Consider the following 22,905-nt stretch of genomic DNA (forward strand, 5'->3'; position numbering starts at 1 on the left):
GTGGGGCTGGCCAGCCCTTTGGACTCAGTGGGTCAGCAGCTGCTACTGAAGGGGCCTGGAGCTGCTGGTGCCCCACTCGACAGCAAGCAGCGCACCCCTGTCCCCTGGGCATGTGGGACAGGCACACCCTGCCCAGCCAGTCAGCCAGCTGGGCCTTTGTCCTGCGTGGCTTGGCCCAGCCAGGCCGCTGACCCCACCTGGTCATTCTGGGTCCCACAGTGTAAATAACCAGGTCGGAGAGCCTTGTGGTCGTGGATCAGGGCTTTGGCGCCCATGCCTGGGTCCCGGCCCCAGCTCCTCCGTTTAATAGGGTGATATAAATGGTGTCAGCCTCACAGAGTTGTTACAGGAATTAAACGAGGCCAGTACAAAGCACGGTGCCCACAGGCGGCAGTCACAGGGGTGGGGGATATGGAGGGAGATGCCTCAATGACAGCTGGGTCTGGCCGGGGCAGGCAGTGGGGCCAGAGGCTCTGGGTCCCAACATGTTTTGGGAAGTGTGGGCTCAGATCTGAATTAAAGTTACTAAATAATTACCCAGAATTAGTTCCTGGCCCCTGCTTCGAGTTTTTGGAGGCAGAAGGGGCCCTACAGACAATCTTTAAGGCAAGAAGTGCCCTGTCGGGGCCCTAGGTTTCTCAGCGAACTACAGAGACCAAGGGGGAGACAGCAAGGAAGGACCCCCCAACCCCGACGCTACTCAAGGAAGCCCCAGCTCAGGCTGAACCAAAGGTTCAAAGTGTGACCTCCCTGCAAGCAAAGCTTCCGGGAAACAGTTGAAAACAACTGAGCTAGCACCTTATGTTAAAGATGGAGAAACTGAAGTCGCTACGAGTGGGAAAATAACCCCAAGGCCACCGGCAGGTCTCAGGGGAGCTCTGTGGCAAGGTGCACTCGCCTGTCTACCCCATCCTCGTCTCCTGGGTCCCTTGAAACCCCAACCAGCAGCACAGCCCTCGAAGCTGTGGATCAAGCCAGGCCCCTGGGTCTTCTCGAATGGCCAGAGCTTTCCCATCCACAGTCGAGAAACAGACCTTGGGGCTTAGGGTGGCTCCTCTTGGACCCTCACGAATCCGAGGGCAGGTGGTGCAAGGACAGCAGTGTCTCCCTCTGGAGAGGCTGACACCATGTCTGGGAGGGACGGCCCCCCTCATCTGCCTGGGCCTCGCCTGGACAGTGCCTTTCTTTCCCCAGCCGGCCCCCGCTAGACTGTAGCCCCCAAGGACCCTGTCTCCACACCCCCAGCCCCGCTCCCTCTCCCTCTCCCTCCCTTGGGGCCACCACAAGGCCCAGGGTGGTATTTTAATTATGCCTCTAATTGTCTCCCAGAGAGATAATGAGTGGGGAGCCCAGATTTCTCTGTAGCTGCGGTAGGTTTCCACCAGGAACTCAGCCACGCTGGGATCCTCGAGATTTCCCCGGAGTTCCGGAGAGCAAGCGAGGGCTTCGGCCCTGCCTGGGCCAGTGCTCCCTTCTGAGAGGGGCCCAGGCAGAGGAGACCGTGGGGGTGGGCTGGGGGGGGGAGTCCCTGGGTCCTCAGCCCCAGACCCCGTTTCCCGAGGCACCCAGGAGTGCTGGGGGTTTGAATGAATGATGTTCCCGCTGACACTGATTAACTAGACTGTGGAGAAGGCGGCCTCTGGCCCCTCTGAGCATGTTTCTTTATCTGGAAAACAGGGATTCAGAGATCCTCCCTTCCTGAGCCCGGAGTTTGTACCGATGACCTGCCTGACCTACGCCTGCGAGTTGATTCTCCAGGCCCGAAGGCACTAGGGCAGAGGGGAGGGGAAGGCAGCCCCTTTCCTGGTCCTGCGTCCTGGTGGTGACAGCTCCCACACACCTCCATACCTGGCGGCTGGGGAGGACACAGCCTCCTGCACTCTGGACAACACCCCCCCATCACCGTGTGCACCCCGCCCCGTAAGAATGGCAGGATTCCATCTTACAGAGAACGCGGCCCAGGGCAGCCAGGTGACTATGTGCCCAGGGCCCCCCCGCTGATGGCAGTTGCTACACCTGAGTCCCAGAGCCCCGAAGGGCCTGCCCAGGCAGGGGGCACAAGGGACAGAGGGAGAGAAGCTGCCTCAGCCCCCTTGCCCCTTTCCCCCAGCCCGTGCAGCCCCAGGACCCCATCCTGAAACCACCTCCCCACCCAGCCCTATCCTGAAATAACCGTCCCCACAAGCAGACACAGATGCCAGGCGTGCTATAGGGCATTTTTAATGTTTCCTCACTGTTTTAACAATATCATGAAAAAAATACACGGTTTAGAATCTGGAACCGACCTGGCTGGGTTTCAAGGGCAGCTGGCAGGGGCTGAGCGTGCCCACCCCCCACCACGGGAGCTGAGCTACTGCAAACAGAAGCACCACAGGGCACTGAATCAGGAGTGAAGTTAGTGTCTCAGAATCACCGGGCTGGCAAAAAAATGGGAAGCCAGAGCCCCCGCTCCTCCCTAGTCAGTGGCAGTCAGTTCTGTCCCTCCCTCTCCCTGCACTGGCTACGTGGATACCAGGCAGGCAGGTCAGCCTGTTCCCAGGACAGAAAAGCAGGCACAGTCCGCCCTGGGGCTCACCCCCAAGCTTCTTTCTGCTCCATCCCCTGGGGTAGAGTTACAGGACGCAGAGTGAAACCTGAATTTCAGGAAAATGACAAATAATTTCTTTGTATAAGTGTGTTCCAAATAATGCATAGGGCATATTAATACTAAAAAAATGATCTTTTGTTTACTTGAAATCCCAATTCAAGGCAGCATTCTGGTCTTTTGTTTTGTTTTGTGCTCTGTCTGCCAAACCTACCCTCAGGGCCCTGGCTTCAGAAGTGGGGGCGGGGCCTGGGAAAGGAAGGGGAAGTAGTCGGAGCCCAGGGTGTGCGGGAGGGGGAGGGGAAGGCACCGCCCCAACAAGAACAGCTTCCCCCTAGGAATGAAAGATTCTTTTAAAAAAACCATTCTCCAGAACTTTTCTACACTGGCCTTCTTCAGCTGTTAATAGCTATGGGGTGGGGAAACAAACACACACAGACACCCCCATATAATTCTAAATAAAGTTTGGAAGCACTAGTTAAAGTCGAGCTGGTTTCTTTGCCAAAGGACGTCCCCAGACTTAAGTGCGCTAATAGTCACTGTGAATTTCCAAGAGGAGACTTAGCATCAAGGTTTTCTAAAAGGATTAGCTCTCCCTCTGGGGTCAGACCTACTGACACTGTTCTGATATTGCTCTATTAGGATTTAAACATATTAATAAAGAACAAGCAAACCCCTAGAGACTGAGCAGTGAGTGCCCCAGCCCCTGTTCCTAGTGTCATCCTGGAAGGGTCCCTTCTTGAAAATCCAAGAAGCCTGGGGCTTGCCTTCAGTTTTTGTCCTGTTCTTGTCCCCTGGAAGGGGCTGCGTTTAGTGTACACGTTGGGGACCACCGCCCACGCCCACCCTGGTCCAGCTCAGCTCCAAGGGGCTCCAGGCTGCTGGTGCAGGAGCCAGGGCCAGGGAGTGTGACCACCCCCTTCCTTCTGCTGCACACACACCACCAGCCACCACCACTGGTCACAGCAGAAACACCAGTAGGGAAAAGGAGAGTCAGGTGTCCTGAGCCCCGGAGCCAAGGCCTCCTCTGGGCTGACCTGCCGCAGCTGCACGTGGCAGGAACTCAGGTTGACATCTGGCTCCATTTGAGGACAGGGTGCAGGGAAGGGAGGCCGAGAGAGGAAAACTGATTCCTACTTCGAGGACACAGCCCTTCATGCAGCCTCAGGGGCGGCAGGGTGCGGCGTAATGAAGCCAGCTTGGCACCGTGCCGGCTCCCTAGGTCCCCCGAGGGCCCTCAGGCCAGGCCGATGTCCCCCATCCATGAGGTCCGGGGTCTGTGGCCTGACACACAAGGCTCTTGGCTGCCCCTGCACTGCAAGGTCAAAGGTCATAGTGGGGTGGGGGCAGGGCGAAGATGCAGCCAAGCCTTGGAGCTGCCTGCTGCTGCCCACCTCACACGTGGATCTCCTCCTCCTCTTCCTCCTCATCCATGAAGGAGAACTCCTTGTCTGGCTGCCTGGGGAGAGCGGCCCGGGCCCTGTCCGGCCCCCGGAAGGCAGGGCTGCGCTCCTCCAGGATGCCCGAGGTGCAGCTGGAGAGGGAGCTGCTGTCCCGCGTGGTGTGGCTGCCCACGCTGCGGGCTGAGCCGGGGCTGGGGGCCGCCGCCGCCCAGCCCTCGTCCTCCAGAGCATGGGGAGGCAGGTCCGGGCCGGCCTTGCCTTCCTGCCTTGCTGCAGGAGGGGCCGCCAAGACAGGAGGGGACGCCTGGGGGACAGTGCCAGGGCCGTCGTCGCCGTGGTAACCTCCATCCTCCTCTGAGGGGTCCCACTCCTCCCTGTCCATGATGCTGAGGACGTCGCCCAGCATGGACGGGCCCAGGTCGATGTGGAAGGACATGATGGACTCCGCGTGCTTCAGCCCGTAGCTGGCCTTGGGGACGACGGGCAGATCCGTCAGGTCCCCAAAGGCCTGCTCGTCGAGGAGGGGGTCGGGGGAGTGGGGGCCCGTGGCCCCGTTCCGACGGGGCACCCCCTCCCCCACGCTGGCCTCCTCATCGCCGCCCTCCCCGGCCTTCTTCACGGGGCTGGACGACAGGCTCTTGGGCAGCTTGCTGGAGCCCTTCTCCGCGGCCTCCTTCTCGTTGAGCTGGGGCAGGGACATGGCGTTCTTGACGAACAGGGCCGAGTCCCTCAGGGAGCCCAGCATGTCCCTCTGCTCCCGATCCCCTCTGGTCACCGACTGCGACCGCTTGCTGCCCCGGAACTTCCGGGACAGGAGGCTGCGTTTGGAAGACGAGGAGGAGGCCTGTTCGTCCAGGGACTCGCCGTCGGGCTCGCCAGCCTTGCTGTTGAGGAAGGACGTGTCCCCAAAGGCGTCTCCGGCCCGGCCCACGTGCATGGTGTGGCGGAAGTCGCCCAGCGGGGCGCTGATCATCTCGGCCGTGAGGTCCACGCGGGAACGGCGCTTGGAGTGCACCGAGCTGGACACCAGCTGCTTGAGGATCGGCATCTTGCCAGCCGGCGGGGAGCGGGCCCTTCCCCAGGAAGCAGGCGGGTCGGGGTTCAGATCTGAAGTCCAAGTCCAGCGGGTTGAGGGGGGCGTCGCGAGGAAATCATAGGGCTGCAGGCAGAGCACAGGAGACAAAGGGTTAACACGGGCTGGACGCCCAGCACAAAAGCCCATCTGCCAAGGGCTTGTCACTTGAACCCCAGCTCTCCTACCAAAGTGAAATAACGTGAAATAAGCCAGCAATCAATTCTATAACCCTGCCCATTTCTTCACCCGGAGGCTCTCAGAGCAGAGGAGTGATTTTGCAAATCTGGTTAGAGTTCCCGTAGGCACAGACACACTTTCCCCGAAACCTGGAAGAGCTTTAATCTTTCTTCTAAAGGCCAGTGCCTCCCCTACCCCTGCAAACCAGGTGCTGCTCGAGCAAACACCACTCCGTCTAGGACGGGGAGGTACACACAGCTATTCCAGGTGGCGCTCTAGGGAAGAGACTGAGTCTGAGTTGGCTCCTATGCGCAGCTAGCTCAGAGACATGCAGTAAGTTCTTTCTGCTGTCTAACCTCCATCCCTATGGAGTTAGTGGACACCTCAGCCTGAGTCACAGTCCTCAGAGAGAGAAGGGAACGGACAGGATGGGGCCAGGGAGACAGACGCTCCCTGGCTCCTCCGCGTATGTGGGTGGCACGGTTCTCTCTCTGAACCAGAAGTGGGGTGGGGCTGCTGGGACCCACAGAACCAGCTCCCCGGCCTTCCCGTCCTTGCTGATGTCCCATAAATGAGGATCCCGTCTGTGACATCTCCACCACAGGGCCCCAAGCTCTTTGCTGGCCTCTCGGGAGATCAAGACTGATCAGGACTGGGAAACTCCATCCCAGTTTCTTTAATCATTAGGGCAGAGGGAGGCAGCGGCTAGACCCTGTGTGACTTAGCCCCCCTGGAATCTGCAGACCCCCCGGTGATGAACCAGAAATCCAAAGAACAGCAGAGGAGGAGCCCAGGAGAGCCGGGGGGCACCACCCCCGCAGCTCTTGGCAAGGGCCAAGCTGACGTTGGGTGTCGTTGGGTGTTGAGGCCAAACCAGCCTGTCTCCCCAGAGGGACTTGACCCAAATGTTACACTGGGCAGGGTCGGGGGAGACGGGTGCAGGGGTTTAACCACGTGTGGTGGGTGAGGGTGGTCTAGACCACCAGGTGCCTCCCTCCCAGTCCTGCCGGCACAGTCCCCAGGGGCACCCTCAGTCCAGGCCCACCTTTCCCGCTGCAAAGCCCGGATGGTGGGTGCCTGGTTTGGGCCACTTCCTCCCCAACCTGCTGCCTCATGAGAGGCCACCGCATCCCACCTGGCCCCCATCCCATCAGCCCAGCGGGTCTCCCTGCCTCCCCGTTTGTCTCTCTCCAGTCCACCCTTCACCTCTTAGCTAGAGCAAGATCCAGCCACAGGGGACGCTCACCCAGTGCGGACCCCTTGACCAGTGACCAGCCCCTGCCTCCTTCCCCAACACTGTCTCTTGCTGCCCCCTCCCTCCGTGCTCTGCTCCAGCCCCCGAGCTTCTGTGCGGGACACACGCAGGGAACTGCGGTGACACTCCGCCACCTGGCACACGCACTGTCCTTCAGGGCTCAGCTCCCAGGAAACCTTCCTCAGCCGGGGCTGTCCTCCCAGCCACCTGCCCCCCACAGCACTCTGGATGTCCCCTTCCCGGCAGGCACCTGTTACATCAGTCCCTCCCTGAGGGCGGCACTGCAATGTCCCCACTGCCGAGTGAGCTGCCAGAGGGTTCCAAAAGGTCTGTTCACCACTGAATCCAGTTCAGCAGTGCGTGCCACAGTCAGTCTTCAAGCACCCAGTGACGGTCCCCTGTCTCCCTCCCACCCTCCCCCGTCCCCCCAGCTTCTCCCCTTCTGCCTTCATTTCAGCCCACAGCCCAGCTCAGCTCCAGGGCTCCCCGCCTGCCCGCTGTGTGTCCTCTCACCCGTCCCCCACACGGTCTCATTCCATGCCAAGCCGCTGCCACCCAGTCTGACAGCCTCCCCCACCAGCAAGTGACCCCCTCCCGATGCCCAGGCAGCCACACTGCTTGTCACTCCAGCAAACAGAAAGCTCCCTGGGGCAGGCGGGGGAGCCAGGCACCAGGGCCGACCTGCCACACAGAACCATTTGGGGACACTCCTGGAAGGCCTTGAGATGACCCTGTGCAGTTGGTCACCAGTCAGCTCTCCCTCTTCCCCACCAAGCCCCTGGGAAAGTCACCTTCCCCTAACCCTAACCTGAATCGCCCTGGCCCGCCCCGCCCCCCGCTACCTCAGTCTCTAAACAATTAGACATCGAACAGCTAGACCAGGGTGGACAAACACTGTGCCAAGGGCCACAGTAAATATTCTCAGCTGAGTGGCTGTAGGGTCTCTGTCACAGCTACTTAGTCTTCTTAGTAAGAAAGTAGCCACAGACAGTGTGTAAACAAGTGGGCGTGCTGTGTGCCAATAAAACTTTATTTATAGAGAGCTTCTGGGTTGGTGAGCACACAGAGGTGCCGGGAAGGGGTGCACCCTGCCTCCACCCTACACCTCGCCCCTCGCGGCCCTCCACCTGGCTGTTCCCGAGCTGCATCATTTGTAATAAACCTGTCAAAGTAAATAAAACAAAATAAGCCCCAAAGAACCCCCCCTTTATTTACAAAAACAAATGATAGGCTGGATTTGGCCCATGGGCCACAGTTTGCTGACCCCTGAATACCGTTGTGACCCTCTGGGCCAGCTCTCCCGGGCTAAACAGAGGAAAGGGGAGGTAGAATCTGCCTCCTCAGTCGTGTTGGGCATCAGAGTAAATGAAACCAGTTTCAAATGTACTCCTGGTCCTAGAAAATCCCTCCGGCTTCTGCTGCCACCAGCGTGGCAGTGAGGGGACAGGAGGGCCTTGTCTTCAACCTGCCTGCAGTCCAGCCCCCGGCTCTATGCACAGAATCCTGGAATCTCAGAGCCGGAGGGGCCGCCCAGCACAGCTCCTCCGTCTGATGGATGAGGAGCAGTTCTCCTGAAGCAAAGTGACTTACCCAGGTTTAGACCCCAAAGGACAGAGCTGGGCGAGACGCCAGCTCTCCTGGTCTGGTTCTTTCCATCCTACTCCGGGCCCTTCTCCGGCTCCCTGGTGGTGACATGGCTGGTCAGTTACCATTCCCCACCGGGTACTCCCACCCCCTGCTGGCTGAGAAGTCCAGAAAAGGGGGCTCTGGCTGCTCCCTGGAGAAAGTTCTTGCATAATCCTAGAGCAGACTCTGCCCCTGTTGATACTTTGAGTTGGATACTTTTTTGTTGGGGGGGAGCTGTCCTGTGCACCGCAGGATGGTCAACAGCGTCCCTAGCCTCCACCCACCAGGTGCCAGCAGCATCCACCCCACAGTTGTGACAACCAAAGTTGTCTCAAGACACTGCCCAGTGCCCCCCGGGAGCAAAACCATCCCAGGCCGAGAACCACTGACCTAGACTGAGAACACACAGGTGAGAACAGAGCAGGTGCCACTCACCAGGTAAACAGTAGGAAAAGAGAGGCAGAGAGCAGGCGTAGAGGGCTGGAATGGGAGGGAACAGTGACGGGGACCTCCAGAGTTGCGTAAGGGTTTCAGAGTAACGGCAGGAACGCCCGGCCAGTGAGCAACGCCGCACTCTGTGGTTTCCCGACCTTAAGTGCTCATTAGAGAGAAAAGAAAGGAAACCGCAGGCCCAGCTGCCCAGGACTCACCAGAGACACTGCACACCACTGTGGCCACCAGAGGGACCACGTATCCTGGCCACTATGGCTATGCTGGGGGGTCCCTGTCATCCCACTAGCTACCTACCCACCTTGTGGGTCAGAGGGGACAGTGGGAAGCAGTTAAAATCCAGGTGTGGCACTGCCACATTCACGAACACCCATCCTAGGCCAGCCCCGGGAACCCCAGGGTCCGGCACGGCCCCATGTCCCCGAAGGGCAGGCATGGGTCTGCCCAGTGCCATCTGCTTCCTGTGGTCATGCTCCCTGGGGGGTGGCTTCTGAAAAGCCATCTTCAATATCCAGCAGAGAAGGGTCCCAAGAGAGCTGGGGCCCAGATGGCATCACCCATCTGTCCCAGCACCCCAGCGAGGGTTGGAGGAGGTCTGAGTCTCTGGGGTCCTGGCACTCAGATTAGACAGGCCAAGCAGCAGGGGTGAGGGCCAGCGAGGACTCACTCAACAGGCTGCTTTAAGTCCTTGGTTTCACTGGCCCCGAGTGACATCGAGTCATCCTGAGCTTCTAACAGAGAATGACGTGGGGGTGAGGAGATGGAACACAGAATTTCAAAGCAAGCAGGTGGTGACAGCCCTGGCTCCAGCCAGAGCCTGGTCCGGTCCCGGGGTGGTGGCAGTTTGGGAGGCTTATGTGCCCACCCCAGGAGGGGATCGTGCCACAGGGAGCTGTGGCTTCGGGAGAGGTGTTGCTAAGCACCGTGACTCAGCTCTGCGGAAGTGGCTAAAACAGGATTCCCAACAACGGGTGGCCACTCCCCATAGCCTGCCCTGGATGGGACACCCACGCCCCACCCCGGAAGCCACATCCCACTTTCCTAGCAGGGCACGGGAAAACAGCTCACTGCTCTCTCTCTGGAGCCTGCGGAGGACCAGATTCCTCTGCCCTCAGCCCACTGACCACAGAACCTGCCCTTAAGTCAGAGTGGCAAGCCCTCCCGCGAAGGCCAGGCCTCTAGCTGGGTTTATAGCAACCACACCCTCAGCTCAGCCCCACTCCTGGGTATAGCAGACAGCCCTTGCCGGGACCCTCGCCCAGCCTCCCTGGCAGGATGCACAGAGAGCAGAGCCCTCCCGGACCAGCCAGCCTCGCAGTCCGGAGACGGAAGGGCAGGCTGGACCAACGCTTCCTGCTCCAAATGCCCAGGCAGTGGCCTGTCCCTGGCAGTCCAGCCCGAGGCAGGAGCCAGACCTGAGCTCTCCCGGGGCAGCCAGGCAGGCCTCCCTCTCTGCGGCTGCCCCCCGGCTCACCCCGGTACACGGAGCACACATGCCTCAACGCCCACCGCCACTGGCCCAGTTGTTCTAACCGTCCACGTGACACCAGGTCCAGGCAACGTGGCTGGGTGGAAGAGGGCTTTTGGCACATGGTGACTTCAGTCATGACTTGGATTGGCTACAAGAGGCTTTTTGTTCATTTGCTTATCATTCTTTGTTTCATTCATTCATTCAATGACCTCCTGCAGACCCACCAATATTCACATACTCTTCTGGGCCCTGGAGATAAAGCAGTGAAAATGGCACATTGTTTTTCCAGGGTGCACATGCAGTGCACTCGTGCTCGGGTGGGGAGGGAGGTGTAAACTGCTAAATAAAACAGTGTCTGGTATTCCTTAGCGTAACGAGGAAATGGGGTGGGAGTTGGGGGGGTCTCGGAGAGGCCCCTCGGAGGAAGGGGCAGCATGAGCTGAGAACCAAATGGCAAGAAGGAGCCACCCGTGTTGAGAGCAGTCCAAGCAGAGGGAGTGGCACGTGCAAAGGCCCAGAGGTAGGGACGAGCGTTTGAGGGACAGAATGAAAACCCGTGAGGCCAGGGACCAGAGCATGCCAAGGCCCCATCTGACCAGGTGAGGAGTCTGGATGTCACTGCAGGTGCACAAGGAAACCCATGGCCATTCATAAGCAGGCAAGTGATCCAACGTGTGCATCGGAAGCTGCCGGCGTTGCAGGATCGAGGGCAGGAAGCAGGAATTCAGTCAAGAGGCTGTGGTGGAAGTTTAGCTCAAAGAGAAGGGAGGCCAGGATGCAGGTGTGGCCAAGGAGGACAGCAGGGGACACACTCAGGGCACGTCTCGTCTCAGAGGTAGAGGCCTCAGGGCCTGATGAGGGCCCAGATGAGGGACGGAGAAAAGTAGGATCACAGGGGACTCCAGGCCTCCCAGGGGCTGCTCCCAGCCACGGGTCTCACCGGGCAGGCCAGGGCTCCTTCTCACAGGGCGGGGCCTACGTTCCACCCCCAGGCAGAACCTGACTGCCAGAACACACCATCGGTCAGCGGGGACGGCGTGCCAAACGGGGCTGTGCAGGGAACTCAACAGAACACGGGCCACAAATCTCTCAGAGGTGAGGGGCTCTGGCTTTTGTCACCAGAGAAAGATCGATGCTTTCTGGAACACTCAGCAGCCTTACGCTGCAAAGACAGGAAGGCCCAGCGAAGGTGGAGACTGTTTTACCCAAACGGTGGGGCAGGGCTGAGGGCAGCTAAGCGAATGGGAGAGAACTGTGGCTGCTTCAGTCCAGGAGGACGAGGACAGGACCTGTGCTGAGATTCCAGCTGACTTTGGTATGACGGGGACTCTTTTAGCTCCTTCACGTGCCCTGCCAGGAAGCCCTCGCGTCTGCAAGTGTGACGTTTGCACACGTGTGAGGTCAAGGCTCATGGCTTAAAAAAAATACTCTGAGCCTGAATAGCCATGATTAATAATAATAATAATAATAATAATAATAAAGTGCTCAGGATGGGAACAACTGGCAGTAGATGCCACCAGGTGGGGAGAAAGTTACAAAACCCTGATCCAAGAGCTGCTCTGAGTCAAAATGATCCCAGGATGGGGTGGTCTTGGGGCACCTGCAACTAAGGTGAAGTTTCTTCAAATAATGGCTTTAAAATTAGTATGATTCGGTAACCTCCACATCAAGAAACCGAGCCCCATGGAACTATTTCAAAGGAGGAAAAAAGTCACATGGGTATTTGTTGAAGCCTTACTTATAACAGCAAAAGCCTGGAAACAACCTAATGTCCAATGACACAGGAGCGGCCAAGGAAGCCGGGAGCCATGAACTGGGCACAGCATTCTGCAGTCGCACAGCAGCCCACGCGGTGACGTGAACAGTGCTCACCAGTAAGTGGAAGGGGAGAAAAAGGCAGAACACATGCTTGTGCACACACAGCGGTCACAACTCTCCACAAATATGCATTTGTGAACAAAGATGAAAAGTGCACACAGAGAAACAAAGTGATGTCAGCCTTGGGAGGAAAACAGCCTGCTTTTCTTTAAGTTTCCTTGAGTGTGGCAGTGCAGTTTTAATAAAAATTAAAAAAAAAAATCCCAAAGCATCAAAGGTTTAAGAAAAAGCCATTAATTTCAAAATCGTCTAGTTCTCGGCTCGGCAGCTGAAGCCTAGTACAAGGCCCCCACAGGGGGCTGAGCGGGGCTCCATCCACGCTCCGTCCCTCTCGTGTCTGAAAATCTCCCGACCTCTGCTCTCGTTCTCCTCCTCCTCCCCAGTCGCCCCCAAGCCGGACATGTTTATTAGGGCCGCATTTTGTTCTAGGTTGTCCGGGAGAAGTGGGCCGTCTATGACAACCTGCTGTCAGGGAAATGGGGAGATTTGGACCCCCTCTCCAAAAAATAAAAATAAAAAAGAACTCACTCCCCAGCAGCTGCTTCCTGACGCCGGAGCCTCCTCCACTGAGCAGGAGATGAGAGATCACAGTCACCCCCACCCAACCGGACGCTGGCCCATGTCCAGTGACACTGAAGCTTTGAGCTGGACGCCAGCCCCCTACCTAACAGTGGGGTCTCTCAGACACATCCTGGGCAGGTGGAGGTTTTGCTTCTGCTCCACCTACAGCCCCAGCTCAGCCAGACTGGTCACTGCAGGGGAGCAGAGAAAACAAGGGAGGGCAGGGGTCACACAAGGGTAACCAGCGCCCGGCCACTGGCCAACCCCCAAGCTGCGCACAGAATTACCACTACTGCCAACAGTTCCCATTTATTGGGTGTCTGCTGTATGCCAGGCATTGTGCTAGGGACAACATAAACTCATGTCTTTGAACCTCAAAGCAACCCGGCAAGGAAGGTCCCACGATTGCTCGCATTTTATTATTTTATTGTTGTCTGCCTTTCTTGTCTATAAGCCCCCATTTTAAAGAAAGGGAAACTGAGGCTCAGAAGCAGTGAATTCTTTTACACTCTCATGGCTTCCAAACAGTGATTTGAGCCCACTGCTGCCAGACCCTGGACCACACGGTTTTCCCCATGAGACAGTGCTGCCTGGCCCGTGCAAATGTCCACAGCGGAGGACTTGCACGTGGAGAGACAGGCTAGGAGGGGCTGGGGAGCCTGTTTATCTAAGACCCCTGGAACTGAGACTCACGTTATTGCCTCCACATCAGAGATCTGCCCCCAGGATGGCTATATTTGAGCCCTCCTCCTCAAAGGAGACTCTTCTTACCCAGGGCCCTATTCCCACTTCCTGCTCTCGGGATCCTCCCATGTTCTGATTCCCTGGCAGGTGAGAGGTGGGCGCATCGCCCTAAAGCAGAAGCCAGGACTCCTCCGCCATAGTCGGGAGTGGGACCCCACGAGGCTGTGCTTCGGATGTTTTCACATCTGCTCTGCACCAACCTCCATCTTGCCTTCTTCGGTCGTTCCAGCTGCCAACAGGGAAGACCAGAACCTTGACCCAGCACCGTTCTTGAAACCTCTGGGCTGGGTGCCCTGAGCATGTTCCACCCTCGCTGTCTACCAGCCTGTGCAGGCCAGCCTTGTCAACGCAAAGGTGCCAATGCCCAGCCACACTGGGGCAGGTCCCATTTCCTAGAGAGAAACACCCTCTGCTCTGGTGGCCCCATCCCGGAAGGAAGAGAAAGAGGCAAGGCCCCAGGTTCCACTACCTGTTTCCCACAGCTGCCAGCCGATACACATTCGCCAGGCATCCTTGCTAGGGGTGGGGACACAGGGAGCCAGGAGCATGTCGGGGAGGGCAGTGAATCAACCAGAGCAGGGCTCACAGGACCAAGTGGACGAGGAAGACGGCGACAGTGCACACCAGAACTTCCCAGCTACTTCCACTTCCCAATGCCTCTCTGTGGCTTATTCAATAAGCGACACCTACGCTGTACAGTAAGGAAGCCACTGGCCCCACGTGGCCATCGAGCACTTGAAATGTGGCCGGTCCAAATGGAGAAGTGCCCAAGTGTAAAATACACACTGGATTTCAAAGACTTAGTATGAAAAAGAATGTATTTTTAATACATTAATGAGGTTAATTAATCTCATTACTATTTTCGTATTTCACATTGATATGTTAAAATAATATTTTAAATATAGGGGGTTAAATAAAATGCTCAATTCATCTATTTCCTTTAATTTTTTAAAATGTAGCCATTAAAAATGTAAATTATGTATAGGACTTGCAGGAGAACTCTCAGCACTGATGTAAATATTCTCCCCTTATTTCACTAAAGCACTTTCCATTGTAGAGGGATGAATAAAGCCAACCATTGTGCATATCTGGGTCAAAATGCTTACGTGTTGACAAATTATGCTACGTTACTTTAAATCTAGTCCTAATACCTAATTTTCACATCCAGTCCGCCACTGATGAACACTAGATTGCTTCAGTCTTTGTCTGAAACTCTATAACTAACCTTTCAGTGAAATACGCCCATGTCCTTAGCTGTTTCCGGAGGATACATTCTTATAAATGAGTAAAATTACTTATATTTCTTATCGTTAGCTTGTTCTTTGGAGGTTATGCCAAGTTAGTCTCACCAATGTTGGATGATGGTGTCCAATATCAGGTGTTATATTTTCTTTCACTGAATTGAAAACAACAGCCACTTCCCCAACCCCGTAAACTTGTCGCTTGTATTCCTTTTGATTACTAATGAGGGTCTTGTGTGTTGCTTACTGAACCCTTTTATCCATTTTCCTACTGGGAGGTGGGGGCTTTACCTTTGCCAATAGATTCATGTGACTTCTTTAAATATTAAAGCTACTTGAATCTCTGACAGTCATATTTTGCAAATATTTCTGCAAATTCAGCAGATGCTTGTTTACATTATAGTGATTTTATTGCTGTCTTTCCCATGGAGTGGTTGTTCATTCTTACATGGTCTAATCTGTTTAAGGTTTCTGGCTTTAATATTAGGAAGCAAAGACCTTCCCTACCCCCAAGTTTGTGTGTGTGGTGGGGGAGGAAATACAGCAAACTAGAGATGTCTGTGCCTTATAAAATTGTGGGTCACTTAAAATAGAAAAAAATAATACAGTAATTTTAATTACTGATTCTTTATAAAATTAATTTTGTTTTAAAACATGAGCAAAGCGTCAAATGCTACCTTTGTCATATATTAAATTTTTCATTAACCACCCAGCCATGGGCCTATTTCCAGACTTCCTTGTATGTTCATTGGTCTCTGTTTATTTCTAAATCAGCTCTATGCCGCCACTATGTATGATACGTTTTGAAAACTTGGTAGGGTAATACCCCTACTTTAACATTTTTTTCTAAAATGTTCTTGGCTTTTCTAATCTCCTTAGTCTTCCAGATGGACTTTAGAAACATTTTATTAAGTTTCAAAAGAAATCCTGATGGATTCTATTGGAATTGAAAGAAAACAATAAATTAATCTGGCAAAAATTGACTTTATCACAATATAAAGTCTTCATATCCATGTATTCAAGTCTTTTACACATTCTCTATTAAATTTTGTGGGTTTGCTTCCTACAAGTCTTACCCATTTCTTGTTATGTTTACTCTGGGTTATTTTATGGTCTCTTGTTGCAAAGGGGTTTTGCATACTTACATTTACATTTACATACTTATATTTTCTGACTGGTTATAGCTGGTATATGGGGAAGCTGCCTTTTCTTCCCCTTAATGTATTTAATGGCCACCCCACTAAAACTTACACTTCCTTGCACACTCTAATCAACTTTATGATGGAATCTTTTGGGCTTTGCAAGTAGACAAGCCCATCATCTACAATAATAATTTTGGGCCGGGAGCAGTGGCTTATGCCTGTAATCCTAGCACTTTGGGAGGCCGAGGTGGGAGATGTGCTTGAGCCCAGAAGTTTGAGGTTGCAGTGAGCTATGATGACGCCATTGCACCCTAGCCCAGGCGACAGAGCAAGACTCTGTTTCAAAAAAACAGACTCAGATATTCTCCATCATCTTAAGGAACTTATAATTCTTACAGTTTATAGGAAAATGATGCCAATAACTCAGCCAGGCTGAGTTATGGGAAAACACATTATGGCTTCGATACTTTACCCTTTAGTTCCTGGAAAACATAGAAGAGAGAATCTAGTCTAGTTTAAGCAGTGACTTGTAATCAAGAACATTCTGGAATAATGTCTCCCAGTGTCGGTCCAGACAGATGGCAAGACTGTGTGCTAAGGAACCCACTCTGGGAAATGCTCTCCCAGACCCTGCCCAGCCTCAGGGGATAGGCCCTCCTTGGACTGTGCAGTAACTATTCCTGGGCCATAGGTCACATAGGAAGTATGAGAAAGAATTTAAGATTTATAGCACCAGGCATTGTGCTAGATGCTTTAGTTTGATTAAACCGCTTTTAAGAAAATGGACAGTAATACACTGGCCTAGGCATTTGAAAGACTTTATCTCACGTATTGTTCCTAACAATCCCACGGAGGTTATCATCCTCATCCCCATCTTGCAGATAAGAGAACTGAGGCTCACAGAGATAAGTGATTCACGCAAGTCACGCAGTTGGTAAGGACAGAGCTAGGAGCCCAGATGTGCCTGATTCTGAACTCGGGGCTTTGTCCTCTCCACCATAAGGAACGGCAGGGGAGGGTCACAGCATCGCTACGGCTCAGGCCTGGGAGACGTGATGAAGGCCGTGGATGCACAAGCACCCATAGGACGCACACAGTTTTGCACACAATTTCAGGTTAACGTCCCCCCAGTCTGGCCACCTCATTCCCCACCGCTCCAGGGAAAGTGCAGATTAACGCCGGGAAATACAGACCACAGGGCTCCACCTCCCTCCCCATCCCAGAACCAGATGCTTCAGGCCAGGGGAAGGAAGTCAGCAGGAGGGTGACAGAGAAGGCTCTTCCCACCTGGGAATTAGAACAGCTCAGGGAAAAGAGGAGAAAGGAGCCAAGGCCTGGCAGTGACCGGAAGCAGACAACCTCGGAGTCAAGACGATGAGGAGCCAGTGACTCAAGGACATCCGGCAACTTCGCTTGTTTACAAGGCCCCTCCTGGAAATGCGTGCTCCCCAGCGCCTGCCACCTGACAGGAGCCACCTCACAGCGGAAGACCTGGGGGAGGCAGGAAGGGTGCCTGGTGGGGGGCCGATGCCCCTATAAAGGGCAGATCTCCCTCCTCTGGGAGCGGCCCCACAGTTCCTGCGCAGATCTTGGAAGGAAGTGTCTGCGCTGGAAATCAGATCCGCCAGGCCTTGTTTGGTTTCACTTTGTTTCTCCTAACAGTCAAGTGCTCAGTGAGGAGTGGGGAGTTCACGGACACTCTGGGGGGTCTCTAGAGGGATACCTGTGGATCTGGACTCACTCCAGAGCAGGCAGGCAAGTCTCCCAAGAGCCAGGGGCCCCAGGTCACTAGCTGGCTCGCCACCCTGGGCATGTCATTTGTGCCTCCGTTCCCTCCTTAGCTTCCAAAGCCATTGAGAACATTATGCACCGCCAGGCATTGTTGTGGGAATTAAATAAACGAATATATGGAAAGCACTCAGCACAGGGCTATGCTAGGGGTGAGCATTATTACGTGTGCTCTCTCAGCAGGTGCCCTAGGTCTAGGGAGGTCTGGGGGAGAGTTCCAGCATACCCAGTGACACTCCGGCCACTGTTACTTCCCTAAATTCAAAAATGACACATATCTGGGGCCACCTAATACAAAAGGTTCCAGGGTGGGGCATGGGCTGAACCCCTTCAAAGTCCTGGGGGTCCCCAGGACTACCTGTCGCAGGGGGAAGGGTCCCCTGAGCTGCTGAAGCCAGGCACAGTCTGCCCTCCCTCTGCAGCCCCAACCAGCAGTGGGGTTGGGCAGCCCTCAGACTTGGTTCCTTTCCCAATCTGACTTCCCTCCTCCCTTCTTCACCTTTTAACCTTTAATGACATAGATGGAGGAGCCTGGTTTCTCTCCAACAAGGCTCAAGCTCTTTCCGATTTCAGTTTGATAAGGATGGTGAGGGGGAGGTGGGGAAAGAGAACCTCCCCCATTCCCGCCCAGGATAAGGGGAAAAGATAACTCTGGAATTTGCAGGACCCTGGGTGCTGCTAGCAACAAATAATGCAAAACAAACAAACAAACAAACAAACAAAAACTTGAACATGATAACCCCCCAGTAAAATCTAACTTGCTCCTTTGGACCAAAGCAGATGCTCATTAGCAGTGTCCACACATTGTAAGGCAACGTGGGTTCCTCCTGGGCTCTCTACCATTTGATCAAGCCTTAAACCCCATCCCAGGAGCGGCAGGGGCAGGCCCCTTTCAGATGCTTCAGGGCCAGGGACAACATTCTAAGCAAAGCAGAAGGGGACCCAAGTGGGGACTTGAAGGTAGGAGCTTGCAGGGCAGAGAGGCTGGAACACGGAACCTGGCCTCATTGTCACATTTGGGGAGATCTGAAGCTGAGGTCTCCAGATCAAGTTCACTTACTGCAAGAACTTCATGGGCACAGCCAAAAGGAGAACCCAGAGACTCACCCAGGAAGGCTGGAGGCTGCCCCAGCTCACCTCCTCTGCCACCCTAGTGGCCAAGGCAGAAGATGGTGGCCACAGGGGCTGTGACTGAACAGAGATGCCCAGGGATCGTTCTTGCCCTAGCACTGTTGCTTTTCAGATGCATTCAGGCCCTGGGATGCAGGAATGAGGGGGAAACACCAGGTGTGCAGAGCATTTCTTACAGGATGGGTAGGAACAGTAAGCCTTCATTCATGGACACACCCCAAACCGCCCTCAATGGAGCCCCAGAAAGGGAGACCCTTCCTCAGCTTGGGAGGCTGAGTGGAGACCACCAGTTCCCCTGTTCCCGGCAAAGGAAGGCTTTGGATGCCAGCATTGCCACCTTGGCATGGAGCCCAGAGCTGCAAGCTGGCAGTGCCTGGGGGAGACTCCAATGTACGTTAGCTGGAAGAAAGCCCAAAGCTCCTCAAGGAGGTGTGTTTTAAGCTGGAGCTTCAGGGGCACAGTGAGTGGGAATGTGGGAAACTAATGGCTGAACTTCCTTCCCACGCAATGCGAGCAAAGAGGGCTGTGTCCAGGCCTCGTGAGTCTCTCTCTGCACTACCGTCCAGTTTCCTGCCCAGAGAGGGCTGGCATGGGCTTAGCCTGCCAGGAGTACCCTAGAAGTACTGGCTGGACTTGGCCTTTAGGACACTCTGCCGGACGACCCCTCAAAGTGTCCCCTGGTTCCAGAATTTGGTTCTTTTCTCCAAGGTCAAGGAAAAGCCTCCAGTGTGTAAGTCAGAAGACCTAAGCTAAGCACAGGTCAGCTCTCTCTGCTTCCAGGGCAGAATTGCTCAACCCCTCTCCCTCCGCCCCCAAGCCTTATCTCTGGCATCAACCCAGCTCCCTGTTCCTCCAAGGGACAGACTCCTCCTCCCTCCCTCCCCACCCTTGCAGGGACAAGCTCTTCCGAGTCTGTGGAACGAGAACATCCAGCCAGAGAAGTCTAGAGTTGCTACCCAAGAGCAATCCTGGCTTCTGACACCTCCAAATGTGGGGTGGGGGTGGGGAGCGAAATGGAGAGGCCACTATCAAACACCTTGCTTGCCACACCTGGGCACAGCCTGTCCTGGCCACAGAAATCAATCAACCCCTCAAAAGGTGGAGGCGGTTGGAATCTCTGAACCACAGCCAACCTCAAGCCCTTCTTCAAGAGCTCCTGCCTTGTCAGGAAGGGTCTAAGTTTCCGCTCCCAGTTCAATACTTGCCCACCCCACCCCACCCCGCTTTACACCTGAGACCCTCCTCTGCTTGTGACTCTCTGGTCTCCAGTCCTGAGGCGCTGTCAGTTCTAGAGGCAGCAGGATGGAAGTAGGCTGGGGACACACATAGGATGGGGACAAGCACTGGTGGGTGGGCACATGCAAGAGATAAATAGCGGGGAAAGATGGGTTTAAAAAGAGAGAGAAAAAGGCAGAACCCCCAGAAAATGGAAGAAATGCTCACAGTGGAGGCCTGAGCTACAGAGTATAACATGAGCAGTTGGTCCGCATGGCCCTGTGAACTACCAGAGGGGCAGAGACTCACCCCAGGATCACCACGGCAGGCTCACGTTATCACACCGGCCCCTCCTAGTCCCTGCAGGGACCACCAGGACCGCTGGTAAGACAAGGAGAACCCACTTGGGATCTCCCAAGGTTCACTGAGCCCCCCTTGTGGGAAGGAGCAGCTGTCCTCAAGGAGAGGAGAGGCAAAGTCCAAGTTCAGAGGAGACAAACTGCCACACTACTCAGTCACGTGGATAGCTCACACCGGGCAGCTGATGAGAGCAGGGCACACAGGCAGCTGATGAGAGCAGGGCACACACACGGCACTCCCACACAGCAGGGTCCCAGCTGCCCAGCAGGGATGGGGCCTCACAATGCCCTGCTGGGTGCCCCATCACTGCCCCAGAGCCCTGGGGCTGCTGAGCCTGGCGGGCCTGGCCCTGTTCCAGCCAACTCCCCAGTTCTGGGAGGAACCCGCAGCTCAGCTCCCTTCCTTTGTGCCCCGTTCTTTGTTCTCTTAAAATTCAGTCCATCCTACTGGTGGTCCCTCCTCCACCCCAGCCTCAGATAGGGGGCGGGGGCTGCGGGGAGTTATTAGAAACCCAGACTGCGCACAGAAGTTGCAGCGCAGGGCCCCTGTAACGGGCCCTCATTGTTCACACTCCCCTGGACCAGCAGAGCTGTCTCTGGTCCAGATGGCCGCTGGGGGTGACTCTTCTTCCAGCACCCAGCCCCTCCAGGGAGGCCAGGGACCCTCACAGCAAAGGGAGGCCCAAGGACTCTGGGCTGATTCAACTGCTCAGCTCCCCGGGGCGCTGCCGACCCGGCAAGGGACGTTAGGCAGGCAGTCAGACTGCGAGAGGTGGCGGCAGCGGAGGGGGAGAAGTTCCAGAGACAAGAAAAGAAAAAGCATTGTGTTTCCCCTCCACTCTCCCAGGGAGAAAAGGAAAACTTCCAAAGCCCAGGCCACAGTCATCGGGCAAACACAAGGAACCTGGTTTGAGTTAGCAGCGAGCACCCCTCCCCCCGCCTCTCTGGGTCTCTCTCTCTCTCTCTCTCTCTCCTGTCCTCTCCCAGGAAGCGGGCTCAGCCCCAGCCCTCCAGCTGAGGCTCCCGGTTCCCTCCCGGCTCTCCAGCCTCCCGGCTGGGGCACTCACCGGCGGCCGCCCGGCTCCCGGGACAGGCAGGACAGCTCCCGGGGGACGCACGAGGGGCAGGGGGCAGTTCTGTACCCCCGACTGAGGACGCTCCAGGGAGGGGGCGGAGCCAGCGACGGCCGATCCGAGTCCAACCGCCCCGGGGGGTAATTAAATCATTAACCAACCGCTCCCCGCTCTCGGCGCACCGGGCGCGCGGCCCCGCGCGAGGCCGGCTTCCCGGCTCCAAACAGGCGGCCGGCTCGGCCGGGCCCCACCCCGCCGGGAGGCGCCTGGGCCTCCGGGTCTTCCGAGGGGGCGGGCGGGGCGGGAGCCTGGCGGGGGAGGGAAGGGCTCTCGCGGGGAGAATTGGTCTCTTCGCCCATTCTCGTCCAGGCCGCTCCTTCCCTCCTTTCTCCCCGGCCTGGTGACACTGGGCGGCGTGCGCTGCAGTGTGTGTACGAGAGCGAGAGGGTTTGTACACGCCTCCGCCACTACAGGCGAATCATTCGGTTCTCATCCACGGGGAACTCTGTGCGCACACACGCCCCCCTCGGGGAGACCGCGGGCCGCGCGCCGCCGATTGTTGTGCTCCTGCCCACACCGACACACACCCCATTCCTGGGCGGGGGGCGGCCCTCTACCACCCGCTCCCCACCCGCCCCAGCCCCAGCAGCGCCCTTGGCCAGGCCCGCGAGTCCCAGTCTGGGGAGAGGAAATCGAGTCCCGGCGACCCTGAGCCCGGCTCTCGGCCACCCCTCCTCCCCAAAACCCGCTCTGCTGGGGCACAGGGTGTGTGGCGCCGGGTCCCAGGCACCCCAGCCGCCCCCACCCCAGCCGCCTGGCCCCAGCCCTGCCACCCCGGGGCGGACGCCGAGGAGCAGGGGTTCCTGCGCCCTCCTCCCCTCCCCGCGGCGCCGCATCCCCGGCTTTTTCTATCCTCTCCGCCCCGTGGTGGCACTCGAGCCCCCCAGCTGAGCCCACTCAGGCCTGGCAGGGCGCAGGCGGCTGTCACGGCCAGAAGCGGGTGTCCGTCGCCTACCTCTGTCCCCAGAGACCCGAGCGCTGGGCGGGCGCGGCTGCGCTACCCCCTCGGTGGGCTCCGCGCGGCGGCAGGGCTGGCGGCCCATGTCAGCGCCGGCGTTTGTCTCGCGCTGGCGCTGGGGCTTGCGGGGCTGGCGGCCGCCGGGACACTCCCCTCCCAGGCTCCGCCCGCGCCCGCCCCCCGCACCCCTCCGCGCCGGCGTCACCGCGCCGCCGCAGCCAATGGCCTGCGGGAGCCTCGTCCCGGCCGCTCGGCCCCCCGCGTTCAAATCTGAAAGCCAAGGACTCTCCGAGCTCCTCGTGCGGCGGCTGGGCTCGCCCGCCTTCTGGGGTCCCCCTCCCCCAGCCCGCGCTCAGGCCGCGAACCCTCTCTGGGGTCCCCAGGGCCAAGGGCGCGTCTCCCTCCGGGCCCTGGCTCAGGCTCTCTTAAGGTTCTTCCCCATTCCGCGCAACGACAAGAAACCAGCCTGGGTGGCGGTTCTCGTTCCTGTTCCTTCCCGGACCTGCTAATCACCTCCTGGCCCCAGTGCCGACCCAGATGGGAGCAGGAGGCCCGTCGCCACCAGATTCGCAGATTCCGTCTCACACTTACTGGAGACAGAGGGGGCGGGGAGGGCCTGGGCCTGGGTGTGAGGAAAGTCTCTGCAGGGTGACCTGTCTTTGATCGCCCTGCGGCCCTAAGTCTGTGTGGCTTTTGCCTCCAAAGTATCCGCTG

At 56.6% G+C, this 22,905-nt stretch overlaps 1 protein-coding gene across 2 annotated transcripts; it reads right to left on the bottom strand.

Annotated features, from left to right (window-relative positions):
- Positions 1–2,204: 2,204 nt before the first annotated feature.
- On the bottom strand, positions 2,205–22,383 carry CDC42EP4 (CDC42 effector protein 4). Of its 2 annotated transcripts, none has more exons than XM_045525208.1 (2): positions 22,189–22,383; positions 2,205–5,146 (listed from the first exon to the last, which is right to left on the bottom strand). In XM_045525208.1, exon 2 carries the CDS (start codon positions 5,033–5,035, stop codon positions 3,980–3,982), a length of 1,056 nt encoding a protein of 351 aa, XP_045381164.1. In that variant the 5' UTR covers positions 5,036–5,146; positions 22,189–22,383; the 3' UTR covers positions 2,205–3,979. The 2 variants fall into 2 exon arrangements, with proteins under 2 accessions (XP_045381164.1, XP_045381165.1); XM_045525209.1 differs by lacking the exon at positions 22,189–22,383 and adding an exon at positions 21,168–21,392.
- Positions 22,384–22,905: the final 522 nt, after the last annotated feature.

This window comes from Lemur catta, chromosome 15 (assembly GCF_020740605.2).
Source record: "Lemur catta isolate mLemCat1 chromosome 15, mLemCat1.pri, whole genome shotgun sequence".
NCBI lineage: Eukaryota > Metazoa > Chordata > Mammalia > Primates > Lemuridae > Lemur > Lemur catta.